A 21,552-nucleotide genomic window follows, 5' to 3' on the forward strand; every position below is an offset into this window, starting at 1 on the left:
CTGACCACAATTTTGCAGAGGCCTTTGAGTAGCAACTTGCAGGAATTCACCGCTGAAAGAATTTTACAGGGAATAGGGGACCTGTGTGAACAGGACAAGCAATAGTGGGGCTCCTCAAACAGATTGATAATCTAACCAACCGTCTAAACCAGGAAATTAAATCATTTCAACGACAAATCAGAAGAGAGGCAAAGAAAGATGGTGGGGGGGTGGGGGGAGGAGAAAAAGAGCAAAAAAGGAACATAACAATTTTGCTAAACTCCAACAATCTTTAAAATTTGAAGGAATGGGATTCCACACTTGTAAAAATACACTTAGTGTCAGAGGTTGTTTGGCATCAATTCAGACTTTTTGCACCATTAAAACTTTACTTACACTTGAATAGAGTTCATAATTCTTTCTGGTCTGTTTACTGATGACAAGCAGGTAAATTGAACTTCACACCTTCTGTGAGTTTAATTATGGAGTCTCTTGCTGAGCTACCAATCTGCTGAAGCTTGTGGAAGAGCAGAGCAACTTGGACAAAACCCTCCCAATCTCCAAATGTGACAGCACATGCGTACATGGCAAGTAGCTATCTAATTTGCTCAATGCTTGCGCGTACTGATCTCCTCACTTATACCTACCACTAAATCTGCTCCCTTGAACCTAAAAAGATCAATTTATAATATCCTTTTCACCCATTACTTAAGTACAGTAAAAAGATCTAGTTACTGCTCTTCAGAGTAATTAATTTGATGGGATATGATGTGTCACAGATTTATAAATATGTTTCCTTTTAATGAAACTGTCCATAAACTGAAGACAAAAGTTGTGATAAAAGATTGCTTGAATAGTTATGAGGAAAAAACCAGGTGAAAATGTTTCTGGCAAATATTTTTGAAAACAGAAATACCAAACTGCTTTAGTAAATTTTAATAGTCCATCTCCTTGCCAAAATATTGAAACATGAACATTTAATGAAGATCTCAATCCATCAAGTATTACAGGACATTCCAAAACTTTTGGCAACTTAGCCAGCAAATTCAAGTTAACAAAAATATATATTTTTCTAAATGGAAAAATCCTTGTTAAGCTATCCGGAACTGCTATTACTCAAGATGCCGTCAACTTTACAAGTAGATTTAATCCTTTCCTGTCCAAGTTATGAGGAGGAACAGGAAGCCTGACAGCACATCAGTAACCTGGTACCAAAATAAACATTTTGACATGAATCCGGTAGCATAACCAAGTGTTCAAAGTGCGTAGAGTGTGGAGTAGGAAGGATATACATAGGCTGGTAAAACTGTATATATTCTGGACCATCCACTAGAGATTCCTTTAAGTGTTGAAACAAGACGATTACCATAATTAAAAAAAATCCACTTATGAATCATTACTATCCTTGATTTTACTGCACTTTCTACCATGAATGTATCCAGACCTGCTTTTTTTTTTTTCCCCCCCCAGAGGTCAGCATGGTTTCACAGAAAGACCGTTGTGATAGTCTACTGTTTTGGAATTGCCACCATGATTCAACCAATGGAAGTTGATTAGCTTGACTAGGGGTTATTCAAAATGCTCCAGCACAGTCCTTCACTATCTACACAAAGAAATGGAAATGAAAAAGCAGCTGCATCTTAGGAAAACTACTTCAATTTTTTTTGGTTTACATGTATTTTCTTCAATGATAATTATGATGTATGTCTCAATGCTCAGTAAATAAAACCTTCAGCATATAGCCTCATTAGTATTAAATATATTGCAGGATAGTTAGTGTGCACTATGCCAGACCAAATTACTGGTCAGTACATCAGTAAATCAAAAACCAGCCCCCTCTCAGAAATTATGCAGTGTGCATCTCAAATGTAATGAGTGATTTATTTTTAACCTTATGGTTCAAAATGTTTTAAAAAGACATTGGAGCTTCACTAGCCCAGTTTATTTTTTAATCTGGACCCACTATCTTATTACCATCTCACTACAAACAAGCGTGACATGTATACACAATTCAAATATTGTCTTCAACTGGATGAGGCAGGAGGTGAGATGTTTAGGATATCATCCACTGGGCCATCGCATGTTGGAAGGCTCTGGACCATTCTGCTCATGGCCTTTCCAAGTTGTCTCACTATTTCCTGCCTTTTGCATCACGTTTCACTCTCCACATCATGAGCTCCATACATGCACGCCCTTTATCAGAGCCTTCAACTAGCACAAGAAATGAGGAAAGCAAATCAAATTTATTCTATTTTCCCCACCAACCCCCTCCTGAAAGGATTCCATTCCTGTAGTGCAATACTAGCAGTAGCCATCTTGTGTTACTTAGAACGATACAGAACAGGAGGAGGCCATTCGCCCATCATACCCATCCCAGCTCTCAGAGCTATCCAATTAGTCCCAATCCCCTGCTATTCCCCCATAGCCCTGTGAATTTTTCCCTTTTCATGTATTTATCCAATTCCCCATTAAAAGGGAAGTTGCTTATATTGAGTATATTCATGACAGAGGTTGATGAGGGAAAAGGTGGAGTTGGAGGTAGATGGTCAGCCATGATTTTATTGACAAGAAGGCCCAAAGGAACAAATAGCCCAATCCTGTTTCTTATGATCACCTGTCCTATTGACTCCTGTCAATAATAATGTGCCCTTTGATTACCAACCCTCTGGTCAGTAGAGATAGTATTTACTCTATTAAAATCCTTCATGATTTTGAATGTTTCCTCAACCATCTCTGCCCTAGAAAACAATTCCAGCTCCTTTAGCCTTTTCCTATAACAGAGGCTCCTCCTATTTCAGCCAGAGGCTCATTGCTCATGGGAGTTTTAAATGGAAGTGTAAGCATGTGGAGTGTGGAGACTGGCACAGAGCTGGGCTTGGCTCAATGTGCAAAGAGGCACTTCCAGCCAGGAGAGAGAATCTGGTCATTTTCCCCTTCCTAAATCTGCAGACAATCGTTGATCCTCTACTGCTGCCCTGAATGAAAAAGCAATTAAATTCGGAAATGTCTTTAACTGCATAGGTCAGACATAGAAGCAATACCTCTGAGCTTTCACAGGGACTGAGTGTGACACAAATGATGTCAAGAGGACAGAGCTTCCAAAAAGGATTTGGATAAATTAAGTAATTGGGCAATATGGGAAAATATGAAAAAAAGCAGTATGTTATCTAAATCTAGATAGATTACAAAACTGGGTGTGCTGATACATGAATCAAAAAAGTTACTATGCAGGTACAGTTAAGTGAAGGCAAATGGAATGCTGGTGTAAAATAGGGAAATGTTGCTACAGTTGTGCACAAAGTTTTGGTCTCCTTACTTAAAAAGGATATAAATTACATTAGCAGGCAGGAAAGTGGAGTTGAGACCACAATCAGATTTGCCATGATCTTACTACATGGCAGAACAGCCTTAATGGATTGAATGCCCAATTCCTGCTCCTAATTCTGTGTTTGTGACCTGCTTTATTAAAAGCTAACCCTTCATATAAGAGATTTTATTTATTACATAAATTAAATAAAAGGGTGTCTTTGAGAATTAGAAGACTAAATCAACAGCCATTTGATTATAAACTCTACAAATCACTTACTGGTCTTATTTCACATTCTATTGAAGTCACATGAATATCTATACTGGGACAGCAAGGTTTATCTCAAACCATCCATTTGTATCTAGCAACTGAAAATGTTTGAGCAATTTCTAATCAACACCGAGATGGCCTAGACACAGGAGCAAAGCAGTAAGCTCACCATTCAGGTTCCTGAAAGCCTGCCTGGCCAAGCTATAATTAAAAAAAAAAGAGAACTTTGCATCCCCAAGGGTGGAGGAGAACCCAGTAAAAGGTAGAGTATTTGGGAACATCTAAGAAAAAGTGAATTAAGGATTGCACCCAATTCCACTCACCTCCTGCTAACTCCCTCATTTGGATGTTTGTTATTTAATTATTCAAACACACTCCTGCCAAGCCCCCTATGTTCTACCTCACTAGAGGGCATCCAAAAATCTGCTGCCAGTATCCTAACTCTCACCAACTCCTGTTCACCCATCATCCAACATACTCACTGACATACATTGCTTTACTAAGAGTCAATGCCTCTATTCTAAAATGTTTTCAAACCCCACCATGGCCTCACTTCTCCCTAATCTCCTCCAGTCCCATAACTTTCATATCTGCACTCTTCATTTCAGACTTCAGGAACATCTGCTGTTAATGGCTCTGCCATTGGTGGCTGTGTTGTCTGGACCCTAAACTCTTGATTCCCATTCCTAAACCTCACCATCTCTCTAAGACTTTCCTTAAAACCTACCAGTTTGATCAAGCTTTTGGTCACCTGTTCTTATTTCTCATGTGGTTCAGTAGGAGTAACTAGTGGTGTAATGTATCCAGGTTTGCTGATGACACAGTTAGGCAGGAGAGTAAGCTGTGAGGATGGAAAGGGGCTGCACAGGAATATGGACAGGTTAAACAAGTGGGCAAGAATGTGGCAGATAGAATGGTATGTGGAGAAGCATGAAGTTATTCATATTGGCAGGGAAAACAGAATGGCAGAATTTTTTGAAATGCAGAGGCACAGGAAAACATTGGTACTCAGGAGGGACCTGGGTGTCCTCATACATAAAATCAAAGTCATCAGACACAAAGTATTAAGCCTTTATTACAAAGGGATTAAAGCACAAGAGTGAAGATGTCTTACAAGGATATTAGAATTTTGGTGAGACCACAGCTGGAGTATTGTGTACAGTCTTGGTCTCCTTAACCCAATGGAGAGTGAAGTTGAGGGAGGTCAGCCATGATCTTACTGAATGATGGAGCAAACCTGAAGGATCAAATGGCCTACTCCAGTTCCTATTTGTTCTCAAAATTACTTACCATTGTCTGGGAAGCTATGGTTGAGGTAATCTGCCATTAAACTCTTGAGTGCCCGCTTGTGGGGTAACCCTAAGGAATGTGGGAACACAACGGATGTGTCAATGACCATGCTGTGTATAAGCTGGGAAGGAAAAGAATTTCATGAGAAAGGATAAAGCTTTTTGTTTAGTTTAGCAACATTAATTCACAGCATTTAAAAATCATATAAAATGGGTACATTCATCATGTGGAGACAACTGTAACATCTCTAACACATTCTCCTGCATTAAATGGATTACAAAGTAATCTACACCAATCAACTAAGTGAGCAAAATAATGACCAGTGTCCAGTATTGCAATCAATGAACCTCAGTATTAATGAAGGGAACACATTGTGCTGAGGGACTGGTGGGGACAAGAATTCACTTCTGGAACTGGATTCCAACAAAGATAAGATGTCTGCACTCATGCAAGCCATCAAATGTGAAGAGAAGATTTTCTACCTTTTACTGTAAATATTCCAAACTGCCCTCCTTTGCTGACATAAGCTCAGACAATTCCAACTCAAGCAGACCTTCTGAAATTCCTTTTCCACTACAGTCACTATCTCTGCACTGTTCAACAGGAAATGCCAATCCCAATTCCTTCCCCTCCATCAAACACCTTTCATTCCTTCCTTCAACAAATGCAGTCCCCCTCACCCAGCCTTTACATTTGCTTTTCATGAGTACTTGTACACAAAAAAAAGTCATTCAGCCTAATAGTTTGCTGTTGGCAATATCCATTCAACTTTTACAATCCACATTATTTCATCAATGAACCTATTCTAGATGGTGGCATTGCAGTATCACTGGACTGGAATCCAGAGGCCTAGGCTAATACCCGAGGGGCATGGGTTCAAATCCCACCACTCAGTGCAGAATCTAAGTTAATAAATCTGGAATATAAAGCTGTTCTCAGTAATGGTGACCATGAAACTATCATTGATTACTGTGAAAACACATCTGGCCTTTAGGGAAGGAAATCTGCCATCCTTACCCAGTCTGGCCTACATGTAACTCCAGACCCACAGCAATGTGGTTGACTCTTAACTGCCCTCTCAAATGGCCTAGCAAACCACTCAGTTCAAGGGCAATTAGGGATGACAACAAGTGCTGGCCTTGCCAGTGACACACAACCCATGAAATAAAACTCTTCCCAGAAATATTTTTTTTGCTGCTACCTGCTTGGTAACTATCAATTGTACTTAATTTATTCAAAGTTTTCAAAGCTTCTTCCATGAGATGACCTTTTATATTACCGAAGAATCTCCCACTTCTCTTAAACCAAGATGCTTAATCCATTAACTTCAGCAGTTGACAATTCCTTCCTTCAGTTTTTAATAATTCTATTGAAAAGTTTTCCCATCTTTTACCCTTCAGTGTTGAAAGGCCTCCCCAAATGACCAACCTGTATTTTCTCTTCATTAGGTACTGTCTGACCTGTGCCTTTCCTTTGAGCAGTTTCAATCCTTTTAACAAGCCTCACACCAGCACACCCAGAATTTAACACAATTACCAAACTCACTCAGATGCTGATGCAAGAGCTGGATAACTGTCACACCAATACAGCAGGGGGTCTTTGGACAAAGTACACTGTGGGAATTTTGTTCTCAAACCAGTCTCTACATGTATGCTGATGACACTCAGCTCTACCTTACCATTACTTTTCCTGACCTTCTACTGTCCCTAATTTGAAACAATGAGCAGAAATTTCTTCCAACTAAAATATTGGGAAGAGTGAAGCCATCATTTTCACCACACGCTGGTCACCAACTATCCCCCACTGTTAATTGTCTGAGGCCGAGCCAGATGGTTCATAACCTTGATGTCATATTTGACCCCGAGATGGGCTTCAGATCACATATCCACACAGATGACTTATTTCCATCTCCAATGGCCAACATCAGACTCAGTCTCTGCCTCAACTCATCATCTGCCAAATCCCACATCCATGCCTTTATTACCTATAGATTCACTATTCAAACGTTCTCTTGGATGATTTTCCGTCATTCAATTTAGCCCACGTAATACATATTGTATGACTGAGGAGTGTCAGGAGGGACAATAACAGTGGTTAGCAGTACTTAAAAGACCATTGGGTCACTCTGCATAAACCTGAACCTATCCAAAACTCTACAGCCCATAACCCACCTGATACCAAGTCTTGTTTATCCATCACCTGTGCTTACTGACTGACATTGGGCCAACAATGCCTCAATTTTAAAATTCTCATTCCTGTTTTCATTTCGTTCATGCCCTCACCCCCTCGTTACCTCTAACCTTGTTCAGGACCACAACCCTCAAAAAAAACTGTGCTTCTCCAAAGCACATCCCTGATTTTAATCACACCATCAGCAGCCATATCTTTGGCTGCCTGGCTCCAACTCTAAATCTCTCCACATCTCCTTCCTTCAAGGCACTCCTTAAATTCTGAACTTTTAATCATCTGTCCTAATATTTTTGTACATGGTTCAGAGTCCAACTTTGGATTACATTAAAAAGTGCTATACAAATGCAAGTAGTTGTAGTACATAGCTGTGCTCTGACATGCTGACACTTAAAGTGTTCAAATCCCCACAATAATTTACCTTTGAACATAATACCCATCAAGTACAGATAGCATATCAACAATTAAAAAGGTGGCCATGTGGGTAATTTCAGTACTCATTGATGCTCATAGTAAAACAAACAGCATTTATGATAAATTCAGTTTCAGCTGAGTACGATAACTTTGCCACCAATAACCTGACGACCATGGCTCTTCTTTCAAAAGGAGTTAAAAGCTAACATCCAGCTATCAAGTGTAACTGTCACTAATCATTTGCATCCAAGCAATAGCTTTTTGTTTCCAATTTCTCACATGATCCTGTGTGCCTGCTTTCACTAAACATTAAATGTAGTAATTTTATTCTCCCGGGCATCACAAAGATTATTTAATTTCATTAATCAAGATGAGAGTGTGATCAGGCCAAGAGTTAATTAGCACTCAGTTCAAGCTAAAGCCAAAGTCTGCTCTTATCTCTGAATCCTCTATAAACAAAAAGGCCTTTATTTCACTGTGTTGCATTACTTGTGGAGACACTCTGGCAAACTACCTACTCCCAGGTATTTGATCATTCCTGTAAGCCCCTCTTGTAATCCCAGAGTTCAAATTGAAACTGATTAATTAAATCTTCAAATGCCCAGAGCTAGATTAATAAATGCTTACAGTTTACTGTAGATGCAGTGTGGTTAAAAATTAAATGCTCTTTCCTAAATTTCCTATCCTGTGGCATACTGTTTCTGATAACGATGCATAAAATACAGCCATAATCATGTTCACATGTTGGAAAATTTCAAACTACAATATAAATTAATTCAATGCCTAGGCTAAAATTCGTTAGTAGCTACTTTTTAATTGTACAAAATATTCTGTCAATGGCAATAAATCCTAAGCATACAGGTCTCACAACCAGTTGCCAACACAAATCAAACTTGTCACAATTCAGGGAGGCTACCAGTTGAGAAAATCCGTTACCTCCATCCAATTATATCAACATGGTAGTGAGGCTAGGAGATGAATTTTGCAAGGACAAACTAGAAACAAACAGTCAAATGAATACAGAACTAAGAGTACACTATAGAAAAGCAAGCTTAGCAAGTTTACTACAAAAACTAAAGGGGCATATCCACAGGGCACCAGGTCTTTCTGGAGTACAGAATTGATCTCAAGCTGCACAGAAAGGTCAACACATTTAAATAAAGTTATCCCTCCTAGCACATGGTGAATGGTTATGCTGGAGTGTGTAGGCAGCAGGGACAATAAGGATGATTAGCAGCTCTTAAAGAACCATTAAGTTACCCTTAAATGAGAACTGGCTACAAGATCCAACAAAGAGGATGAAAAACAAAAACATTTTACTTTGGAAGTGCAGGAGAAAGCTTTTGGAATGAGGGGCACTCTCTAACTCCCTTTCAGGCTGCTGAATGCTAATGTGTTGATGTAACACTGCTTAAACTGTTCTCTAAACTATGACATCGACTTGTGCACAAAAGTATCCAAGTACAAGTTCACACTTTATATAGTTTAACAATGTTGTTCTACAAGGTATTTTCAGTGCAAGCTTGGTGCTTCATCAGGTGGAGCAGGTTCAGATTTGTGTCATCCAAGGTTACCTGTTCAAGTCTCTGGAGGGGAACTCAATTTAAAGAGGTATAACCCCGGCACCGTTGATCCAAGGCTGCCTAGTTTCCCTTTGTTCTCACTATGGAATACAAATTACATCAAGCTCAGCAGCGCTCACCAACTTGAATTGGATCTGTTATCTTTTTGAAAGCAGAGCTGATTGAAATTTTATTGAAAAAAATACAAAATGTGCTTCAAATTCTGGATTTTAAACAGGAGTGCTGAACTCTGTGCATTAAAGAGGCCACAGATCTTCATTCAATGGAAGCTTTTAAGTTTAGCTTGCAAGACATTAAGCTAGAATGATAAAAGGGCAAGTTATGGTTCTCTTTTTAAATCCATGGTCATATAAGCCTAGAAAACCATTTAAAGGGTACTGTTCCTATTTTTTTTTATATATTGACAAACCTTCTGTTGGTCAGGGAGACAGGAGACTTTTGCCACTAAGTGAAGCAGGGACTTGAAACTACTTCAGCACCATCTCCTGTTCCCAAATTGAAATAGTGGAGGCTCTCTTCAATCAATGTGAAAAAGGCCATTTATCAGATAGCAAAGGATTAGCAATTGCCCCAGTGTTAGAATCCACTTCATTTGGACATGGATTGAGAGAGAAGAGTCACATGGACTCGAAATGTTAACCCGTCTTCCTCTCCACAGATGCCGTTAGACCTGCTGAGTTTTTCCAGCTATTTTTTTTTTTGCTTGAGATTTCACTGTTGGTTACAGTATGTGCAAAGAATTTCAGATTTCCTTGACAGAATTAACAGTTAAGTGGGTTCAAGCTCAGAGACTTCTGTGATTACTACACTAGGAAAGTAGTCTAAAATTTAATGGAAAAAACACACAATATAAGGAAGCAATTAAGTTATTTGGGAACTGTAAGGTGCAATTGGTGTATGGAAGTCAGGGAATGAAAGGCTTTAAGTAGGCAAAAGAATTAAGAGATGATTAGAGTTCTAATGCACATCATTGCTTCCCAGACTAGTCCTAGTCAGAACCAATTGTCCAGACATTACTTAGTGACTTGGTAAATGGTAGCACTTACTCATCCACTTTAGAGTCTAAAAAGGGGTTGTTTAGGCATTGTTCCATCAGATCAAAATCTTAAACATCTCTGGAAATTTGCTAGATCTAGGATTATAGCAAATTGCTAGTTTCACAGGTAGAAACATGTTATAAATTATATTCTAGTTGCTCACAAACTGTATCAAAGCTCTATTCACCATAAGACATTTGGAAAGCACTTAAATTCAGCACTACTGGACAATTAAAAAAAATTGCTTAAAATGCCATTATAAGCTCGTCAATTTCCCTGCAATTGAAAGACTCTTACCTTGAGTGCAAGTAAGTCTTTGTCCAAACTATGACCAATCAAAATGGTGTCAGCACTAAGCATGCCCAATAATGCTGACTGAACGTCTGAGATAGTTGTTTTTGTATTCAACAAGTCCTCTCGAGTCACACCAGAAAATCTACATATTGGAAGTTTAAAGCTGATCAGAGACAAACTATAACGAACAGTCTTGTTAACTGAAAGGAGTTGGTGTTTTTTTTTTTAAAAAGACAAGATCTAAGTGCATTTGATGTGTTGTGTGCCAGGGGAGTGTGGGGAAAGAGGAAAGTGCAGGGTAGTTTGAGCTTTTCTTTATACATGACCAAAAAATATTTTAAAATGGATTTGTAATGTCTCTGCTCAATGCAGAGGATCTCCCCATGTTAACGCTGCCAATTAGTATTAAAGCACAGTTGTGTCTCAAATCCAGTTGTCCAAAAACCAAATATTTTTAAAATTGGTGCATGGCATATAATAACTAATAAAAAATAAAAAACCTGGACAATTTAGCTATACACTGCATTGGCATGGTGTGGAGCCTGACTAGTGTTATCTGCTTTGCCACTTCACACGCCAGACTATTTATGCACACCAAGTGACCCTTGACCCCACCAGATCCAGCACAACATGAACCACCCACAGTCTGACCTGCTCGCCCGAAATCCAACACGGACCTTGGTACCCGAGGCAGTCAGTTTTGAGACATTGTGCCTGTGCTTCAATTTTTAAAATTTATTCTGTGAATACATTATTTGTAGTCATTCCACTTCTGAAAATACATTTTTTTAATTCTCAGTCAGCTCAATTCTTTAAGCACACTTTTGGGACCAATGTTGACTTCTAAAAAAAATTAAAAACACCTTCACCTGGTATGTTTAAATATTTCCCTTTAACCTATTAAAACATGAATATCAATGACTTACAAAAATGATTGCTTACCTGGTGTTGTAATCAATCACTTCATTCTCAGGTTTAACAAACACATCATAGACCACTTCGAGATTGGCATTGATCACACTTACATGAGAAAGCTCCCCTCCTTGCTTAGTGAAGCACTGGAATAGAGAGCACGAGATCAGCTTTTACAGATTAGAGTTCAGAGTTCAACAATATTGCTATTCATCTCAGATCAATTCCATCCCTGTAAAAAAAGGCATTAACACTTTATTGAAGATAAATAGGAGCTGGATTAGGCAATTTAGCCCTTTGAGCCTGTTCCACTATTTAACAAGATCACAGCTAATCTTCTACATCAACACACTATCCCCATAACCACCAATTCCCTTGGTACCTAAATATCTTTTGGACTCTGCCAGCAGAAATTCAGCAGACAGTGAGTGCAAGTCTCACCTCAGTGCAAGGGCACAAAGTCCATCATTAGCACTCTAACTGCTGCCCTGCCGGAAACTCAGCTCAGGCTCAAATAGGAGACTCTGGTTATAAATAGACTGGTCCAACCAGAGATGGTGGCCAGAGAGAAGGAAATGGAATTTGTAGCAAGGCTGTTTTAATGCCTTCGGTTTTACTAATACTTAAACATGAAAATTTGCAACTCTGAACACAAAGTTGAACAAACAAATTGGACCATGCCAGGCAGTGAAAGGGTGAAGAAAAGAGTAAAGATGGAACCAGACTTCAATATAGATGCTGAAGCTCAGCCCTTGCCCACAGATGTTGTCAAGAGTGAGCATGTTGGTGAGTTGAGGATTGCGGACAGGGTGAGAAGGAATAGTTCTGAAGACCTCCAAAGATGACAGCAAGAGAAACAATTGGTAGAACTGTTCTAGCTATAATAAGATGGGCAAGAATGGAAACAGAAGCATCAAATCAGAAAGAAGAGCAGGGAAGTGTAATGGCCTATGTCAAATTTGGCCAAGAATAATGGGACCATGGTCAGTCAGCGAAGGTCATTCATGATTGATCAAAAAAATTGTTTCCACAACACAATGAGGATGGATCTGGGATGTGACAAGCTGAGTTACTGGGGTGGGGTGGGGTGTGGAGCCTGAAGATCTAGGATAAAGATCTGTATTACTGTCTGTGCTGATTTACAGTTACAATGTCACGAACATCATCAATGGCAGCTTGAGTGTCCAGCTGACCCAAGTATTGAGCAGTTTTATAACAAAATAAAGTGAAAATATTCGTTTTGAGGCCACTACTTTTACTTACCATTTCAGAATTCACTGCATAAACACCAGGATTCCCATCAAGTGGGAGTAGCTTAAGGAAAGTCTTCACAAAACCATCAAGGTTTTCTTTTTGAATGTAGACATGTAACTACACAAAGGACAGCTGATAATTAATACCAAATACTCAAAAAAAAAATCCATTTTATATATTGTGTCTTGGACCAAAACACTAAGAAACACATTAAATTAGACTGAGTGAATGAAGTTGCTGCTGCTTGCAAAGTTATTAGAAAATATGCTCATTCAACAACAAATTAAAAGCACTTGAACAAAAACTTCTTAATCTTCAAAACTGATCTCACATTTATCCCCTCAGTGCAGTGGTTCACGGGAATGACTGAATGGTGCAAGCTACAAAACTGGATGACCTCAAGTTTAGAGGATGGAAGGTGGTGCACTGGTCAGAAGCATGTTGGATCAGTGAAGCATGGAACAGAGGCATAGGTGAGGGTCTCAGGCAGGGGCGGAGATGAACAATGTTCTGTGAGGTGGAGGTAAACACCTACAAGGAGGTTGGTCAGAAGCCTAGCTAAGGGTCAAAGCAGCAGCTAAGGTTGAAAGCACTCTGGCTCCATCCCTCCAGTCACTGTCTTAGACTAAACCAGTGGCCAGGGAATGGAGTTTGTGTCGAAGGCCAAGAAAAATGGATTTGGTCTTTCCAATGTTTTAATTGGAGGGGGTGGGGGGGGGGGGGGGGGGGCGGTGGTATTTCAGCTCATCTAAGACTGGATGCCAGATAAGCAGGCAATCTGATAGCAGAGGCAGCAGATGGATTGAGGGGGGCTGGTGAAGACATAAAGCAAAGTGTTATCAGTGTACATTTCCCCATGAGATCTCCATAGCCACCTACAAAATTTGTATCTGGTGTCTTGGGAGATAGTACATTAAGCTTTCTTAATAAAGTATTCTTCAAAGGAGGAAACAAAAAACCCTATCCTAACCAACTTGCTATTTTAGGTTTTCAGGGCTTGTTTTTATACCTTAGCAACCTGACATCCAACAGAGCCCAAAGATCCTCCACAGCAACTGTATCGAGCATCCCAGCCACCAGGTACTGGAATTAAAACAGCTCCTTATAGTTAAAACAAAATCACAACTATTTTGCAAATTTTTATATTCTCAGAACAATTGGAGAACGGAATAATATTTCCTCCAGCATCATTAAAATACTCAGTTCCAGGCAAGAGCCCTTAACCGTATGGGAGAGTATTAAATATCAATTAGAAGGAAATAAATTGAAAGTGAGAACTAAAGGCAACGCGAGATTTGTAGAATGGTGCTCAGTGATAACCCAAAAGAGATTTGGACACAAACAGGGCAGATTGAAAGAAGGTTGGCAGTTAACATCAAAGCACTTTTAAATACAGAAGGAATTAATCAAGAGGGATGGGATCATCCAGACAAGTGAACCATTACGTAACTAAATAAGGAAATAGCAGAGATGTGGGATGCAGCTTTCAGGTTACTATCAGATCTATCATGATCTTATTAAATGGCAGAGCAGGCTTGAGGGGCTGAATGGCCTACTCCTGCTCTTTGTTCATGTTTGTATGTTGACTACCAAAACACTGAAGATGGCTGTGGGAAAAATTAAGAGGCACTAATCAGTTTTCCAAAAATCTTCATTTGACAATCATATACATGACTATCCAATTGACTGGCATCTTGGAAAAGAATGATGTGATAAGTATTCTCCTCTGACTTGATCAAATATTTTAGTCCAAAAACTGGGCTTGTGTTAGTAGAATTTAGTGTATAAAGCCACACTTTCTTCTGTGCCTAAGGAGTTTCCAAAGAGTAGAAGAGGCAGATATGGCAGGCAGGAAGAGAAGGGAAAGAAAATTCAAAGATAACATTATAGAATGTACAAAAAAGCTATGTAAACAACCTTCAACACAGGAAAAAAAAAGTGAAAGTTACAAGATTAAGAAATCCAAAGCTTTGAAAGAAGCAAACAGGAAAGTAGCAAACAGGAAAGTAAGTGCATTTAATAGCTCACGTCCTTTAAGCAGAGTGGAAGGGTCAATTTGTAATACAAGGCAACAACTTTCATTTGTAATGTTTATTTCATGTTTCAATTTTAATGTAAAAATATCTCAAGGTGTTTCACAAGAGCATTAGATAAAATTGGATGCTGAGTCAGAGAGATATTAGGACTGGTGACCAAAAGCTCAGAGGTAGATTTTAGAGAATCATCTTAAACACCCCACACAGAGGGAGGTTGCAAAGTCCAGGGAGGGAATTCCAGAGATTAGGATTTAGGAAGCTGAAGGTACAGGTGCCAATGAAAGAGGGAAGGAAACCAAAAAAAGAGTTGAGCAAGCAGTTAGAATTAGAGGAGGACAGAGATCTTAGAGTTATACGGTTGAATGCGGTTACAAAGATGGGGAGGGGCTGGAGCCATGGAAGAATTTTAAAAACAAGGGCGAGAAATTTTGTGAGGTGTTTCTGGACCAGGAGCCAACCTACGTCAGCGAGCACAATGTTAAATCACAAACAATAAGACTGCAGTGGAAAATAATTCACTGCTAGTATCCCCAGAGCAAAGTCAAACAAATGTTGGCAAGAAGCCAACCTACCTGAACAGGTTATATTTGTGTTTTCATTATAACAGGGATAAGCTGTATATATAAGCCTGTTAGTATTCAGTATTTTACAGGTAGGCTATATTAAACTTGCTAAGCCAGATGGTAACTGGAGATACTGAACATTGCCTTTAGAATGCAATATAACCTAAAGTGCTGCAATACATTTAAATTGTGCACCATTAATGATCACAATGTACTTTTTGTAATTTTCAATCCTCAACTGTGCAATGGTAGAAAGTGTTAATTTAAACATTGCAAGTAGTTTAGTTAATACTTAGATGGTGTGAAAGTTTACCTCTGAAGTTAATCACCCACTATTATGCAGTATTTGTGATTACCTGCAACAGCTAATCAAAATATTTCTGACCAGGTAAACAATGCATTTTAGAAACAAAATTACATCTTAAGATTTATAAGATAGAAAGGCAGTCCAGTTACTGTGTATACAAGTTAGTAAAAAGTGAAAGGTATTTGACAAATCTTTCCATGTACAAAAGTCAAATATTGGAAAATCCAACATTGACCCAGAATTTGCTGGAATAGGGCTATTAGACTTTTTACCCTCATCATTCAACTCCAAAAAAATTGCCTAGTATAACTTGATAGGAGAGAGAGCTGATAACAGCAGTGAAGGCAACGGAGCATCTGGAACCAACAGGACCATCATAACGAGAGATTTAAGAATAGAATAAAGAAACAGAAGAATGGCAGAGAAGGAATCAGATGAATTAGAGTCAAACCAGGAACAGGAGGAGAAATAAAGAGGGAGGTAAAGATTGGATTGAGAAAGAAACAAAAATATAAATGTTTTAAATTTTTAATTTAAAAATTTAAGAAAACCCAACAGTTTACCACCGACAGGAAAGGAACACCATTTAAACTATTCACTGTGCTGGAAAGGTTGGGTGGCATTGCAGAAACAAATTTCATAAAAAAATGTCCTTACACTGTTAAGTACCAGCCCTAACTTTGTGGCATATTGAATGGATAATTAGGCAGGGAGGTCAAGGATGAGTCACTGTTTTCATCCAGCAACCAGTGGCTATTCACAACCCACAGTGTATCGCTGCCTCAAAGTTGCTGAACAATTTCATCAATAACAGTAAACTGTTAAACTGATTGTTGTTTTCACAGCAAATTCTAGACCAATATATTTTATTTACTGTGAGAGATTCATCATATACCATAACCTTACATGGCAAAGGAGAGAATTTTTTTCCATACAAACATACGAGAAATATCACTTTTATATCGTGCAGTTTTTAGACAATGGATTTTTACACAGCATTCACCTTGCCGTCTAATTATCCTTCCCCAGTGGTGGCCACATTCCTCCTTACAGATATAATTTCCTTCAGGCGTCACAGAGAACGATTTCCCACAACGACAGCAAACCCGGATCAATGCTTAATTGAAATAAAGATTACAACTTGAACGTTTTTCCACAGACAGTACCAAAGATATCTCAAAAATAACAGTTGCAGAACCACAAACTCAAATCTTAACCATCCCAGAATGGAAACTACCACTAAAACAGAAATCATTTGAAACAGAATACATGGCCTAAAGGGCAGTACAGAGCAACCCAAACCTATGGTGGGGCAATAGTGGAGTGACAGTCATTTCCCAGCTGATATTTGTATTTGAAATGGGCTGCTCAGTCAGTTCGTGGGTTTAACTGGGAGGAGCTCCGATTGGCTTCATTCCCAGTCAAGAATGTTGGCCCCAAAACTCCATACTACTTAAAAATTCATCCATGGATTACATGGCAATATGAATTGTCTTTCAAAAGTTTAACATTGACAGTGACCTGGTTCATGGAGCACAGCAGACACAATGAGGACACATACTGCAATGAACACAGAAAATAGGTCAACATATTTAAACCAAAACTCATGCTAGATATATTCACTTTTTCCTCTTTTCAGATATTGGCTGACAACAGGTCCTTTCACAATTGTGTTATTTTACATTTGTAGAATTTACATTGTTTAACAGCACTACATTCCGTAGCCATTGACATTACAGTACAAAGGAGCCATTTGGCCCAATTCCACACTGGCTGTCTACAGCAATCCAGCCAGGCCCATTTCCCACTATCCCTGGAGCACTGAAAGTTTATTTCCTTCAAATGCCCATCCAATTTCCTTTTGAAATCATTAATCGTCTCCACTCTTTGACATTGGGATTTTTCTAACATACGAAGCTGATCCTATGTGTTTATACAATATCTAACCAGAGCCTCCAATATTAATCAAGTACAGAACAGAGATTAAATTTTAACTTGACCAAGGGGTTCAAATAATAAAAGGAAACTAGAGTGATTGTTTCACTAGTTTATAGTCAGGATACCTTTACTGAAAAATGCAATGACTGAATCACTTATATTAATGCTTCATAATCATTACCAGCTCTTCATTCTAATAGTAAAATAACAAAGACAAAAGGAGACACTGACTACAGTTGTTCCTGTTCTGCCCATGAAGATATAGATCTGGGAGTTTATTATGCCCTTAGCAACCTGGCATCACCTGGTATAGAGGAGAGATGTACCCCATACCATCTCAAAACCCTTTATGATCCATTCTTAAAGCTCCATCTCACTCTAATGGTGCAACTATCAAAGGTGCGTCATCCCAGTCCTCCTTTCTGACACTTAGGAGACAAATACAAATGCCACTATACAGACCTGATCACAGCGCAGAGACTGTCACCCTTGCCATCTCTTCACTGATAAAGACATGGATAGGTTGTCTATTAAATCAGTCAAAATTTTTTTTTTTCATTCATTCATGGGAAGTGGGTGTCACTGGCTAGGCCAGCATTTATTACCCATCCCTAAAATGCCCTCTGAACAAGAGAAATAAGAGTCAACCATGTTGCTGTGGGTCCAAAGTCACATGTAGGTCATGTAAGGACAGCAGATTTCCTCCCCTAAGGGAAATTAGTGAACCAGATGGGTTGCTTATTACTGCAGATAATTAATAGGGAACCTCAAAACTTAAGAATTTCTGAAACTTTAAACTACAGTCAAATTGGGAGGAAAGCAGATAATTGCAAAACTCCAACTAATTCTCACTGAAGGACTGTTGACATTACTATTTCTCAAACAGGGCATTGGTGAGACCGCACCTTGAATACTATGCACCGTTTTGGTCTGATTTAAGGAGATATGTAAATGCATTGGAGGTGGTTCAGAGGAGGTTTACTAGATTGATGCCTGGAATGAGTGTGTTGTCTTATGAGGAAAGGTTGGACAGACTGGGCTTGTTTCCATTAGAGTTTAGAAGAGTGAAGGATGATTTGATTGAAGTATACAAGACTCTGAATGGCCTTGACAAGGTGGACATTGGAAGGATGTTTCATCTTGTGGGCAAGTTCAAAACTAGGGGGCATTGATTTAAAATTAGGGGTCGCCCTTTTAGGACAGAAGAGGAGAAATATTCTGAGGTTGTGCGACTTTGGAATTCTCTGCCTCAAAAAAGGTGGAGGAGGTGGGAGTCATTGAATATTTTTAAGGCAGAGGTAGGTAGGTTCTTGTTAGGCAAGGAAATCAAAGGTTATCGGGGGTAGATGGGAATGTGGAAATCGAAACACAAACGACCATGACTTTACTGAATGACGGAGCAAGCTTGAAGGGCCAAATGGCCTACTCCTGTTCCTATTGTGTTCTTAACCTGTAATAAAGTCACTGAACCCAAACAGTTCCTTGCAGAGACATCCACTTTCAATCATCTTTTCACATCATGCATGAGATGATCTCTTTGGAAATGTGCAATTATATTAACATTGAGGCTAAGAGTTTTAGCTTTAGGTGCAGTCTGCTTTCTCTTATCAAAATGCACCCACTTTAGGAAGTTTTCTTCAATCTTGTTTGCAAATCACCAACAAAATCTGCCATGAAACTTACAAATTGGGCAGTATTTTAGGAGAGATTTTTTTTTTTTAAATTGCATTTAAAATGCTCCATGGAGTTCTGGCTTGACGCAGTTTGATTAATACATCTGGAAATAAACTAGAGATAAAAATTAGCATTTTAAAATCAGTGTCAATCCACCACTTCTGACTTTAAATTCATTTCAGTTAATTACTCAAAACCATTCACCAGTTTTCTGGTGTACAGTTTGTCAGTAAATTAACTAATTAAAAAACTTTTAGAAACATGCTAGTTGGTGTCCTAATGCCTTATTAAAGCTCAGTTTTTAAGAAAAAAGTATCCTTCGGGGGCCACAAATCAGTGCAATTAATGGAAACGTGTCAAGATGACTAATTTATCTGGAAGAGTGACCAGCTTTCTAGCATAATGACTTTTTAAAACTAGCATAATTGCTGAAACAATTCTCATTAAAAGGTGAGTTTTGAAATCCTTCAATCTTTTGCATTGGTTTGAATGATTTTAGACACTAAGGCTGGGGGAAAAACAAGTGCAACTGCAAAGAATCTCTATTCTAAACATTGACAAGGTGATATTAGGAAAGGACTTGCATTATTTTATGCACTGAAATATGATTGAAAATATTTTGTACGTACATTTAGATAGGAACAGGAGTGAAAAGGAGCCTGACTCAGTAACAGTTCGATATTAGGATTTATCTTGAAGTGACAAGATGTGCAATGGTTTATGATTTAGTTTCTGCACCAATAGCAACACCTACTGGACAGTTGGTTTAGTTACAAGAAGGTTATTTGACAGAAAGCCAAGCTCAGTTATAGGAAAATTATAAATCTATTATTTGATGCAATTAAAATACTAAATATTAAGCATGAGGCATTGATCAGAAAATTAAAATTACATGACATTTTGCATTTAGATAGCACAGTTATAGAATGTTTCAGGGTGCTTCAGAGGTTTAATCAGCCCAAAACCAAGCACTGGGACTTTTGCCACATTTGGACAAAGACCTGACAAATGGGGTATTAAGTGGGCAAATGTGAAATTGTCCATTTTGGCAGCAAGACTAAAAAGGAAGCTTATTCTGTAAATGATGAGAGATTGAGGAGCTCTGAGATTCAGAGGAATCGGGGTGTCCTGGTGCATGAATCACAAAAGGCTAGTATGCAGGTACAGCAAATAATTAGGAAAGCCAATAGATCATCATTTAATTTGGAGGTGAATTAATTACAAAAATGGGAAGGTTATGTTTCAGTTAAACAGGACACTGGTGAGACCACATCTGGACTATTGTATAGCATTGGTCTCCTTATTTAATGAAAACGTTTTAGAAGCAGTTCAGAGAAAGTTTACTGGACTAATATCAGGAGAGGGTGAGTTGTCTTATGAGGAAAGGTTGGACAGGTTAGGTTTGTATCCACTGGAGTTTAGAAGAATAAGAGGAGACTTAATTGAAATATAAGATCCTGAGAGACCTTGACCGGGTGGATGTGGAGAGGATGTTTCCTCTTGTGGGAGATCCTAGAACTAATAGTCACTGTTTAAAAATAAGGGGTCACCAATTTAAGGCAGAGATGAGGAGAATTTTTTTCTGAGGGTCGCGTGCCTTTGGACCACTTCCTCAAAAAGGTAGTGGAAGCAGAGTCTTTGAACATTTTTAAAGCAGAGGTGGATAGATTCTTGATAAGGGGGTGAAAGGTTAAATTGGGGTGAGCAGGAATGTGGAGTGAAGTTATAATCAGCCAAGATCTTATTGAATGGAAGAACAGGCTGAATGGCCTACTCCCTGTTTGCAAGGGACGGAGGGGGTGAGGCAGCCAGAAGCTTGGTTTAAAGGAGTTGGATTTGAGGTGAAGCAGTTGGTGGAGAAACAGGCAAGAAAGGGAGAGGGGGTCTTGGAGCAAGAAAGCTAGACAGCTGAAGATGCAGCAACCAATGATGTAGCGAGGGATGTGCAAGAGGCCTGAAACCAGTGATGGGGGAAATTTTGGGGTGTGGGGTTTAGAGGATTACAAAGATAAAGGAGAATTAGGAGGCATTTAAACACAAGGATGAGAAACTTAAATTGGAGGCATTGGGGAAGCTGGAACCAGGTAGGGCAGCATTGGGTGAGCAGGACTTGGTGCAAGATAAGATATGATCGGCAGAGTTTGAAGAGTTGGATGAGTTGAAGTTTACAGTGGATGGACAGGATCAGAAGCTGGTGAGGACAGTGTTGGAATATTTGAATCTGGAGGGGCAAAGGCACAAAAGAGACACCTGAAAATAGTTCATTATAATTCAGATTTATCAAGCCAACAATGGACAAGGGTTTCAGCTGAGGTATGGCAGATGACGACAATGGAGCTCAGACATGGGGAAAAGTTGATTTTCTGACCTGCCACAGTAGATATTATATGAATAATTATCACTGAGTTCCAATAAGCTATTTCTAAATGTGCTGAGCTATTTCATATGCACATAAGAATGTATACTAGTGGCCATTTTTAAACCCAAAAGCTGCAGGAAGTCTGGCA

The 21,552-nt window shown here is 39.0% G+C and overlaps 1 protein-coding gene across 1 annotated transcript in view; it reads right to left on the minus strand.

Annotated features, from left to right (window-relative positions):
• Positions 1-2,048: 2,048 nt before the first annotated feature.
• The window catches only part of LOC121276780 (RNA exonuclease 1 homolog), a 38,370-nt gene continuing 18,866 nt past the window's right edge, over positions 2,049-21,552 (minus strand). The window contains exons 9-15 of the mRNA XM_041185325.1: positions 16,437-16,550; positions 13,537-13,610; positions 12,537-12,644; positions 11,304-11,419; positions 10,365-10,503; positions 4,847-4,967; positions 2,049-2,190 (exon numbers count right to left, since the gene is read on the minus strand). Of these exons, the coding sequence (XP_041041259.1) occupies positions 2,111-2,190; positions 4,847-4,967; positions 10,365-10,503; positions 11,304-11,419; positions 12,537-12,644; positions 13,537-13,610; positions 16,437-16,550 (752 nt within the window). The 3' untranslated portion in view covers positions 2,049-2,110. The remainder of the gene's footprint in view (positions 2,191-4,846; positions 4,968-10,364; positions 10,504-11,303; positions 11,420-12,536; positions 12,645-13,536; positions 13,611-16,436; positions 16,551-21,552) is intronic.

This window comes from Carcharodon carcharias, chromosome 4, assembly GCF_017639515.1.
Source record: "Carcharodon carcharias isolate sCarCar2 chromosome 4, sCarCar2.pri, whole genome shotgun sequence".
NCBI classification, from domain to species: Eukaryota; Metazoa; Chordata; class Chondrichthyes; order Lamniformes; family Lamnidae; genus Carcharodon; species Carcharodon carcharias.